The sequence below is a fragment of the Gracilinanus agilis genome, chromosome 1 (assembly GCF_016433145.1).
Source record: "Gracilinanus agilis isolate LMUSP501 chromosome 1, AgileGrace, whole genome shotgun sequence".
NCBI classification, from domain to species: domain Eukaryota; kingdom Metazoa; phylum Chordata; class Mammalia; order Didelphimorphia; family Didelphidae; genus Gracilinanus; species Gracilinanus agilis.
Genome location: NC_058130.1, coordinates 682716188 through 682728331, shown reverse-complemented (window position 1 = coordinate 682728331; position 12144 = coordinate 682716188). Strand labels below are relative to the sequence as shown.

The 12144-nt window shown below is 36.8% G+C and overlaps 1 protein-coding gene across 1 annotated transcript in view; it reads left to right on the top strand.

Moving 5' to 3' along the window:
* OC90 (otoconin 90) overlaps positions 1-11752 on the top strand; it is a 51031-nt gene extending 39279 nt beyond the window's left edge. Inside the window, exons 10-13 of the mRNA XM_044658289.1 lie at positions 2527-2701; positions 8028-8134; positions 11254-11551; positions 11713-11752. Of these exons, the coding sequence (XP_044514224.1) occupies positions 2527-2701; positions 8028-8134; positions 11254-11551; positions 11713-11752 (620 nt within the window). The remainder of the gene's footprint in view (positions 1-2526; positions 2702-8027; positions 8135-11253; positions 11552-11712) is intronic.
* Positions 11753-12144: the final 392 nt, after the last annotated feature.

Sequence of the window (12144 nt, the reverse complement as noted above, 5' to 3'; positions counted from 1 at the left end):
CACCTTGGGTCAATATGGAAGACATTTTTGTAGAGACAAGACTTATTTGGTATCAAAGCCTACATGTAAGGCTAGCCTTGCATGAGAAATCTCCAGCCTATTCAGGCAGTGTGCAGGAAGCCTTCCAGTCCTGGTCTGTAAATTCCCCTTTTCACTTCAAAGCTTGCATCTATTTGCGTAAGACTTTCCCATCATTGATACAGGTGTGGATTCACAGGACGCATCACTTTAGACATGAATTAGTTCCTTTTAGGCACCATTCTTACAATTCAGAGATGGTCATATCGTCAATCCTCTGGAATCATGGTTGGTCATTGTACTGATCAGAATTCTTATGCATTTTAAAGTTATTTTGTTGTTGCTACAGTATAAATTATTGCTCACATCACTGCATTAGCTCGTAGCCAGGTTTCTCTGAAAGCAACACTTTTGTCATTTTAAAACATCACAGTAATATTCCATTATAATTACATACTATAATTTATTCATGTATTCCCCAGTTGATGTGGAATCCTTTTTTTCTCTAATTTTTTGATTCAATGAAAAGTGTTGCTATAAATGTTGTATCTCTGGATTCTTTTCTTCTTTTTTTGATCTCTTTTGGGATATATGCCTCACAATTGTATCCCTAAGAATATTCACACTTCAGTGGTTCTATAACCTTTTAAATTTTATTAAATTAAATATATTTAATATTTATTACATAAGTTATTTAATAATTTTATTTCTTAAATATTTGATGTTTGTCAAATACTTATTTAAATGATTTTGATTTATTTCAACACACCTATCACTTTTATCATCTTTAAACTATCTAGATCAAAATTATCTAAAAAGACTGATTTTGGGGGAAGAACATGTTTACCAATTCTATCAGGTTTATTGGTTAGGCCAGCATCATAACCAATAAAGTGATACAGGTTTCCACTGCTCTTTCAGGGACCAGGGGCCATCTGAGGTATGTCAGGAAGTCTAATAAATAGATTTTTAGGAGCTCATCAGTCAGCCTTTCCCTTGACCATTCCATGAGATGTAGATTGATATGTTGATTGATGATAGCTAATAAAGAGGTGTCCATCAACATATCATCCATTTCTCCCCATCCCCATGGGTGGACAGATCACTTCCACAGGAAAAGAACTCTTGTCTCCTTCATTTCTTAACCAAATTCTGTTAGAAGGGAAGACATTCTTTGGGATTCCCAAGGAAAAAGAAAATGCAAAAAGCAACAGACTAGATGGCATCTCTGACCCAGATCCCAGACACAGGAATACAAAGTAATTCTCCCAATATATAGAAATTAATACAGTATATGAAAAATAAATTCTCATATAACATTTAATTTATTTTAAGATTATTTTTAATTTGTATTTTTGGGTCATACTGAACTCCTTGAGAGCAGGGATTATTTTTTGTCTTTCTTTGTATACGAAGTTCTTAGAATAGTTTCTAGCACAGAGCAGGTACTTCATATATGCTTTTTGATTGACTGGCTTTTATATCAATTAGATTTCACTAATGTCTCTCCCTCTGTTATCTACATTAGATTGTAAGCTCCTCAAATATTGTACAGATTAAAAGCAATATGATGAAATAGGAAATACTTAGCCAATCTGATCAATAATCTAAGCAAATTCCAAAGAACTTTAAAGATAAAAAAATGCAATCCTCCCAGAAAGTGATCTCATGAAGTCTGAGGTCAGATCAAAACACAAAATTTTTCACTTTCTTTATATTTCTTACTTTTTTGGCAATATGGATAAAATGGAAATATGCTTTGCATGATTTCTCATATATAGTTGATATGATATCATATTGTTTGCCTTCTGAATAGGTGGGGAGGGTGGAAGGGAAGGAGAAAATTCAAAGCCCAGTTAAAAATAAATAATAAATTTATTTTTTTTTTAAAGATCATAATATGTTCCTGGAAGGCAGGAGCTTTCTTTTGCCTCTTTATATCCTCGGCACTTTGCATAGTTCCTGATACATAAGTGGTACTTAATAAATGTTAGTTCTGTTGATTATTGCTTGATTACATAGAAGCAGAATTGTGTAATGGCTAAAGCATTGAACTTGGAGTTAAGAAGACTGGGTTCAAATCCCATCTGAGACATTTACTTGAAGTGTTAACCCAAACAAATAATTTAATCCTTCTGAGCCTCAGCTTCCTCATCTGTAAAATCAAATGTTGGGCTAGATGACCTCCAAGGTCTCTTATAACTCTAAATCTATGACTTTGTGGTCTGCAGATTAAAGCTAAGAAATCCAAAGACCAAAAACGTAATGTGATTCTCCCAAGGTCACCAGTATTAGAAACAAAAGTAGAAATCAGTCTTTTCATTCCAAGTTCTATTTTTTTTCTAAACCGCTTAACTTTCCAAAGCTCTTCTCCCCACTCCCCAAAGGGCTCAAAAGGCGCTCTCATGGACTGTCAAGGTTTTCACTGTATATTTTTAAACTCAGATCCCTTAATGTTCTGAATGGCCAGAGACTTTATTTTATTTATTTCTTTTTTTAAAAAATTAGATTGTGAAAGATTAACCTTCGTGCAAATGGGAGACAGTGGAGAAGTCAAGCAGGAAATGCCCCAGATCGGAGAAATGCTCTTTTGTCTGACAGCTCGGTGTCCAGAGGACTTTGAATCTTATGGTTGTTATTGTGGTCAAGAAGGAAGGGGAGATCCTGCTGATCCTTTGGACAGGTATGGAGAGGATAGCTGTGTGATGTGTAAGCAGAGACCAAGGGCAGGGGTTTGGCATTGGATCTCGACTCTAATACCACAGTATTGGCACCAGTTCAATAACTAACACTAATTCATCACAATGGAGCCCTGATTCATCAAGATAACCAGGTTCAGGATATGTCTGTGTATGTGTGTGAAATCTGGGCTCTGGTGAAACCTATAGAAGCCTTCTCAGAATAATGTTCTGAATGCATAAAGTAAAATACATAGATTTCCAAATTATATTGATTTTAATTATATTATTGAAATTCACAACCATGTTGAATTTAATTATATAGAAATTATGTTGCAATTAATAATATTGATTATGTTATATTGAAATTAATAATATAATTTTTCCCATTCAAGTTCACAGGCCCCCTGAAATCTATCCAAGGATCTCTTAGGGATCTGGGTTAAGACCTTCTGCTGGAAATGATCCTAAACCAGCATGAAGGATGGGAATACCTATTATCCTTACTCCATGTGAAGGAGGGCAAAGAATGCTGATATGCTAGATAGTCTATGTTTGTATAGGACTCTACAGTTGGACAGCATGTGAAATAAATAGTATAAGACATGATCAGATCCAGGAGGTCTTTCTCCCAAGTACTCTTTTCCCATTCTCCACTCTAGTTCTGTATTTTTGAGATTGTCTTCTCTCTCCGCTACATATAATTTGTATGTATGTTTACATTTGCTTCTTGTCTCTCCCATTGGAATGTGAGCACCTTGAGGACATTGACTCTGCTTTTGCCTTTCTTTGAATCCCAAGTGCTCAGTCTCTTTTGCCTGGTTATAGATGCCAGGCTTCTCCTCATCTCTGCTAGAATGGGGGTGGGGAGGTGAGGAAAGCAAAAAAAAAAAAAAAAAAATGTAAACCTGAATTTATTGGACAGATAAAACAGAAACAGAAACTCTTAGGCATGGAAAAGTCTTTAATTGAATGCAGTTCATTTTACATTTATCATTACAAGGTGCCAAGGCCCTAAACAAGGTACTAAACTAGCAGAGGCCTTAGAGATCATCTAGTCCAGTGATTCCCAAAGTAGGTGCCACCACCCCCTGGTGGGTGCTGCAGTGATCCAGGCGGACGGTGATGGCCACAGGTCCATTTATCTTTCCTATTAATTGCTATTAAAATTAAAAAAAATAATTTCCAGGGGGCTAAGTAATATTTTTTCTGGAAAGGGGGCGGTAGGCCAAAAAAGTTTGGGAACCACTGATCTAGACCTACCTCTTCATTTTACAAACCGAAGTTCAGAGACATGGTGGTGACTGTAACTCTAGGGAGATTTAAAGAGGGCAGAAAAGGTCTCTAACTTCCCTAGATGTTCTGTTTCACATTTGATTAATGAATAAGGTGTGTGAATGTATGTAGCTGCATCAGGCTTTTTTTTTTTTAAATGTCTTATCATGCTCATTTTGTTTAATTTTAGTGGGAATTAGTACAATAAAATTCACAGATATTTTGTCTCCATGGTGGGAATGACTCAAGGTTCTCTTCTGGGCTTTCTTTTCATGTCTCTCTATAATATCGCACTGGTGACTTCCTCAGCTTCTGTGATTTCATCACTGGCTTGATGCAGAGATCTCTCTTGCTGTGAGTGCCACTGCATATTATATATTTCCAATGTGATGGTCCATGAGTGTCTCAAACTCAGCACATTCAAACTCTCTTCCCAACCTGGCCCCAACCAACCTTCCCAACCTTTCCATACACTCTATAATCCTGATCTACTTGTTGCTCCTCACTAGTATAAATATGAAAAATGATAAAGGCTCGTAATAATATATAAATTAGTAATTTAATTAAAGCCATGTTTATAGATAAAGTTATCAGACCACACGCTTGTAAGCATTCAGAACTACCGCCTCCATTACTGTCTCCTGTTTGCTGGCCAAGAGCCTACTGGCAAAGAGACCACTCCCTCCTAACCCAGGAGATTTAAGCTCTTCCCTGCGTCAAGACGTCGGCCTCCCCAAGCCCAAAGACCCGGAAACGGAAACCAGTTGGACCATGTTGGATCACAGGAAATGTAGTTTTGATACATTTCCCATGTCCATAGAAATATATACATTTTTAGATGGCATTCCCCAAATTTCACTTTTACACTAGTAACACTCTGTCTGCCTTTACAGTCCTCCACATTCTCCTTCCTTATCTCCAACAATGGCTTCCTTTGCATCTCATAGATAAGGTCCCTTTTCTACAAGATGCCTTTCCTGGTCACTCCAGCTATTGGTGTCTTTTCTTCTAAGATTATCTTCCATCCATTCCATGTGTAACTTGTGTATATATGTTTTTTTATACTGCTTTAATTAGAATATAAGTTTCTTGGGGCAGCTGGGTGTTTCAGTGGATTGAGAATCAGACCCAGAGAAGGGAGGTCCCGTGTTCAAATCTGGCCTCAGACACTTCCTAGCTCTGTGACCCTAGGCAAAATCACTTAACCCCCATTGCCTAGCCCATACCACTCTTCTGCCTTGGAACCAATACACAGTATTGATTCCAAGATGGAAGGTAAGGGTTTTAAAAAAAAAAAAGAATATAAGTTTCTTGAAGATAGGAACTGCTTTTCCTCCCCTTTCTTTGTATCTCCAGCACTTTGCATAGTGTATGGCAATCCTAAGTTAAAAAATGTTGAAAGCAATTAAAAAAAAACAACACCTTTGAGTATAAATGGGACACTGATCTCTGCCAAGACAAATTGGGAAGATGGGATTAATCCTACCCTGCCCATTTTTAAATTTAATCACCAAAAGTGTAAATACCCCACTTAGTCCTCAAGTAGGGGAGGTCTTTGACCCAGGTGTGCTAGAGTGGGTGATGAATCAGAATTGACTGATTGCCCTTTGAGCAATCCTAAGCAAAGCCTTTGTTGTAATTGGTACCTGTAAAGTAGGAGGAAGGCACAAGTGGTGATGAAAAAGAAGTGCCTTTAAAAAGGAGTTATAGGGGGCAGCTGGGTAGCTCAGTGGATTGAGAGCCAGGCCTAGAGGCGGGAGGTCCTAGGTTCAAATCTGCCCTCAGATACTACCCAGTTGTGTGACCCTGGGCAAGTCACTTGACCCCCATTACCAAAAAAAAAAAAAAAAAAAAAAAAAAAAAAGGAGTTATAACTTCCTGTGAGGCGGGTTTGGGTTTTCAAGCTGGAGCTGGAGGTATTTTTGCCTTTAACTGGACCCTGGAGGAGCTCTGGCTGAGAACCTTGGACTGCTCTATATTTCTCCTTAGAACTAACACATGGGTGAGTGAAAAAAGGCTGACTTCTTCCTTAGCCTCTTTTGATAGGGAATACTGAGGAATAGAGGGAGCTGGACCCTCTTTTTGTTTTGATTTGAATAGGAAAAACTGATTTAAGTAGGCCAAATCGGAAGATAATGTAGCCCAGAGAGAAATTTAAAGATTCTTCAGTTAATTCTAATGACATAGAACCATTTGGAGTGCAAATTATTGTGGCTTTAAGTTTACATAATAGATCCCTTCCCAACAAATTTGTGGGGGATCCAGACACTAAAAGAAAAGAATGTTCTATAGCTAGGGGTCCCACGCATACCATGCAAGGAGAAAGTTTTGGAACCTTTTGAGGTGTTCCTGATACACTTATACATTTAGAGAGATAATAGAGTTACAGTTTGCATCTGGTTTACTCACCAAGGCTGATCTAAATGCTCCAGTGTCTAATAAACAATAATAGCATGAATTTCCCACTTTTGGTGTTACATGAGGTTCCTTACTATGTGGGGGGATGTATAGAGATAATTGGCATTAAAATATCAGGGTCTGGAAAATCAAAGGTTTCCCTTTTTGATTCCAAGGCCCTTCCCGCCCTCCTCCTCTCCATCCCACATTCATAAAGATACTTGGGCATTTTTCTGGGATCCCCCATGATGAAAGGGATTTTTACCTTAGCATGAAGAAAGCTCAACTTTTTATATATTGTTGTTGGGCAGTTTGTTGTGTATTATCATTTGCCTCATTTTGAGCACTATCATTGTTCTGATTGTTATTATGATTCCTATAGTTATTTTTTTCTAAAGTTGTTATTTCTTTTTTCCTGTAGTCACTTGCTACAGACCATCATTACATGACCTCTTTTTCCACAGTAAAAACATGTTAATGATTGAATTGTGGATTCCTGCAAAGGGGCTATGGTATCCCCCTGATTTTTCAGTTTTTCTTTTAATATTTTATTTTCTTTCTTTAAGGCCATCCTTTGAGTCACTGTTTTCCTTGTATTTTTGTGCATGGCCCTTTAAAACATAGACTGCTACGCTCCTCAGTTCCTCAAAATCCATAGAGTCCCAGTTTGGGAAGCTAGTTTTAAAGTAATCTTTGACCACTGTACAACAATTCTTAACAAATTGTCTACATACTTGTCTAATATTCCCTTCTCCGGACAAATCAAAGTCCATATATGTGTTGCCCACCTCAATAAGTCTGTCCATAAACTGAAAGGGAGTTTCATTGATTTCCCATTTGGTTTTCTTGAATTTTGACCATGATTCAGGCCTATCCGAACAAGCTTTTATGGCTATCAATAATGCTTCCCTGGCCTGGCATAGTTTTGTGTAATCTGCCTCAATATTGGGGTTCCAATTTGGATCTTCAGTTGGCCAATGAGTTGCTTTACTCAGTTACTTTGCTTCTGATTAGCAAGAAAGATGATTTTATTTTTCTCTCTGTCAGAAACATTTCTAATAGATTTTCAACATCCATCCAATTGGGGTTAAAATTTTTGAATATATTCTCTAATTTTTTTATGATTAAAATTGAATCTTCCTCAAAAAAAAGAGATATTTTCTTTGAATCTAATTAAATCTTGGGGGTTGAAGGGTGAATGGTGTCTTATAGATACCAAATCCCCATTTTTATTGAAGGTGGGTACTTCCCTTAAGGGGAATATTAGCTTTTAGCTGCATAATTTTATGTTCCTGCCTCTAGGCTCCATGTTTGGTGTTCAATAGGGTAGGTAATGGAAAGGGGAGGAATAGGTAAGCTGAGGGGAAGGGGTTGTGGGCAGGGATTGTCAGAAGAATGAGAGGTAGGAGCAGGGTTGGAAATGAAGCGGGTGGGGGGGAGGACTGGGGCAAAGGAGGAAGGGTTAGGGGCTGGGGCAAAGGAGGAAAAACAGGAGGCATCAGAGACTGGGGAAGGAATGAGTTGGGAAAGGGCTGGGGCAACAGTAGGNTTACTTTTTTTCTTAAAGGATGGGGTATGGAAGTTTGTTTTTAAAGAGAAAACAAACTTAAGCTTGGACAATTGGTACCTTTGGACAATAAACTTTTTGTTTTATCTTAGGTGTTGTTTTTCACATCATTGTTGCTTGGAACAAGTGAAGAAATTTGGCTGTGGGTTAAAGAGGAGTTCAAGGACTGAAGTGACATGTGAAGATCACAAAACAAAATGTAAGTGATTCCATAGCAGTTTTTGCTGAGGTCAAGCCAGTACAAAATCATTGAGTGCCTCCTATATATCCACATGGTCATTCCCTTTAAGCACCTTAAAAATCTAGTTGTATATGTGAAATAAACAAAAAAATACAAATATAATTATGCATATATTTATAAATATAAATTTATTTAAATACATATAAATATAAAACAAAATTAATATATAATAAAGTATTTTGTGAAATAATTATACATGAAAAACAAGAAAAATTAACAAATTAAAAGCCATAATAAAACTATAAATAATTCAACTTTTAATAACACTGAATTTTAAAATTTCTATTGGTGCTTTTGTTTTTTACACTGTTTTTATTCTCCACCCACCCCTTACAATTCTCTTATAATAATAACAAAGTTAATTATTATCTATTGACAAAACAATCATCAAATAGTATATTCATATTATATACCCAAAGTCTCTTACTTTTCTACCAAGAAGAGGCTGATGTATTTCATTATGTAATCTCCAAAGATTGTCCATTGTGACTAATCTGAGTTTGACTTTCTTTCAGTTTGTTTTTATTTACAGTGGTGTGTTCATTGAGCATATTATCCTTATTCTACTTATTTTTCTCTGAATTTTTATCTTTATCAGTAACATCTTATGGTGATGAGATTTATGTTTCATTTAGAGACTAGTCTAGATGGCTGTTGTTCAGTTATGTCAGACTCTTCATGACCTCCTGTGAGCTTTTCTTGCCATTTCCTCCTCCAGCTCATTTTACAAATGAGGAAATAAGGCAAACTAGACTGTGACTGTGCCTGAGGCTGGATTTGAACTCATGTAGATGAGTATGCACATAGTTTCCCTAGGTATTAGAACAGATGATTCTAAAGTTCCTTAATTCCATGAAATTATTATCTTAAATGGCATTAGCTCCACTTAAACATACTGTTTATCAGGACAGCTAGATGCTTAATGGATGATTAAGAGCCAGGCCTAGAGACAGGAAGTCTTGGATTTAAATCTAGCCTCAGATACTTCCTAGCTGTATGACCCTGGGCAAGTCACTTAACACTCTTTGCTTAGCCCTTACCACTCTTCTGCCTTGGAATAAATCCGCAGTATTGATTCTAAGATGAAAGATAAGGGTCTAAAAAAAAGAGAGAGAGCTTGGAAGTGCAGGGTGTGGGGAGAGTGCATGTATGACTGTGAGGAGACTTTACTGTAATGAAGCACTTCTGCATTTATCTTTTTCATTTGAGCCTCATACAGACCCTGTGAATTCTGTAATGAAAGTGAAATTATCTCCATTTGGGGGAAATGCTGGAAAATGACTGTGTCCTAACAGAACAATTGTTAGTCATATCCTGCCTTGTAATTCAATAAATTAAATTAATTATTTATTCAGTGCCTATTGTGTAAAGAATACTATATTTGGTTCTTTGGCAGATACAAGTTTTTAAAACTTTATTTTATTTTTAAATTACACTAATTAGAAATAATTATTTCTATTAACTATATAATATATTATGTAATATTTAAGAAGAAGTATTAATTAGAAATAATTTTTACAATTATTTTCTGATATTTTATGAATCACATACAATATAAAAACTCATGAAGGAAATAAAGTGAAAGATGGTGTGCTTTGATATGCAATCAGATACCAACAGTCACTTCTTTGGCTTTGGGTAGAATTTTTAATCATGAATCCCTTGGGGTTACTTTGGAACTTTGTTTTTCTAATAATAGTCCTTTGGTTGGTCATCATGCAACATTTCTCTTACTGTATACATTATTTTCCTGGTCCTGTTCACTTCACTTTGCATCAGTTCATATAAATCTTTCCAGATTTTTCTGAACTTGTCCTATTTGTCATTTCTTATGGTGCAAAGATATTCTATTACAACTATAAACCACAACTCGTTCAGCCATTCTTCAAATGATGGAAACTCCCTCAGTTTCCAATTCTTTGTCAGGCAGATACAAATTACCAAAAATCAGCAAGCAAAAAAAAGGGAAGTGGTCATTCTGCTTTCCTCCACACCAGCTGGTGCATTGTGTCTAGTTCTCTGATGAGTTGGAGTATGTCCAGAAAAATGTGACTAAGATATTAAGGGAACTGAAAGCCCTACTATACAAGAGGGATAGCTAAAGGAACTGGAGATATTTAGACTGGAGTAAAGAAGTCCAGATTAGATTAAGGGTAGCTATATAGCTGTCTTCATATCTGTGAAGGGCTGTCATATAGAAGAGATATCAAAGCTTTGTTTTATTTGACTTTAGAAGGCAAAATGTGGAGTAATGAATAGAATTTACAAGTAGAAACACATAGGAACAACATAAAAATATTTTAAATGTAAGAGCCATCCAGAAGTAGAATAGGCTGCTTTGTAAGGCATCATGTGAGTTCTGAAATACTGGAATTGTTCAAGCAAAGGCTATATGGTCATCTTTTAAGACTGCTATAGATGATACTCAGGTTTTTAGGTAGGGAATAGACAAGACTATATCCAAAGTCTAGTTCCATTCCAATTCCATGAATTCTATGAGTCAGAGATCAATAAAGGGGGCAGCTGGGTGGCTCAGTGGATTGAGAGCCAGACCTAGAGACAGAAGATCCTAGGTTCAAACCCGGCCTCAGACACTTCCTAGCTGTGTGACCCTGGGCAAGTCACTTGATCCCCATTGCCTAGCCCTTACCACTCTTCTGCCTTTGAGTCAATACACAGTTTTGGCTCCAAGACGAAAGGTAAGGGCTTAAAAAAAAAAAAAAAAAAAAAGCTCAATAAACCCTGACTAGCAGAGGATTCCATATATACTATAATACAAAATTAGGCTTGATGAAGCATACTAGACAGCTTTCTGTATAAGAGGTGGTAGATAAGAAAGTGCTTAGAGTGGAATTCATGAACATCCTAGTTTGAAACGAGATAGTCAATTACTTTGTAATAATGAGTGAGTCATGTAACCTGAGTCTCATTCCCTCACTTTAAAAAGATGATCATGCCATGTTATCACAAGGCTGTTGTAAGAAAAGTCTTGGTAAAATTTAAAGATCTCCTATATGCACATGAATTATTAATGCACCATTCTAAGGATGCTCATTATATTGCCTTTGCTTTTTTAGGTAGAGGGCAGAATTTCTGTGAGCAGCTTCTCTGCTCCTGCGATCAGAGCGCTGCCGAGTGTATGGCTGCTGCATCGTTCAATGAAAGTTTCAGATTCTGGAGCAGATCCAGATGTCAGGAGAATGGAATGCTGTGTGAAGACATTAGCCATGAATGGCCTTTGGCTCCCACAGGTTTAGGGAGCAGGAGCTCAAATTCTGACGAGAAGAGCAGTGAAGAATCTGTGGCTTCCTTTGGGGGAGGTTTCAGAAGAAAGAAAAGATCTTTGGGGAAGCCATTTGTCTCTACCGGTTCCAGGTCAGCCAATGGACAATAATTTGAGTTGACTTCATTAAAGACAACAAAAGTAGGTTTTCTAGATCTATATTATTCCAAACTTAAGCTTTCTGGAGCCCTCAAATGCCTCACCTACTGCATCATTCATTATAATAACGGCTCTTTTACATTTTTCCCCACAGGTATGATGGGAGAATTGATTGGGAAAATAAAGTCCCTTGAAAGTTAAGAGTCCTTCGATACACATAAGTCATTATTATTGCCAGACTTGTTCTAATGCAAAATCAGCGGGGTCAGGATGTATCTCTTGTCTGATTTGTACTGCATGTATTGTATTGTGGAAATTAATAAACATTCAAATTAATTGTGTTTTTAGAACTTTACCACTTTAGATGGCAAACAAATATTACTGGGTAAATATATGGGAAAAGGGCTGAAAGGTTAATTCCCTGAACATTTGTCTTTGAATGCTATGCCTGGCAAAGTTAGCAGTTCAGATAAACGATGTGTTAATTAAGTTTTGTGCCACTTATTTTTGGACACCTAGATGGCATAGTATCAGGAAGTTGGAAAGATTCATCTTCATGAGCTGAAATCTGGCCTTAGCTAGTTAT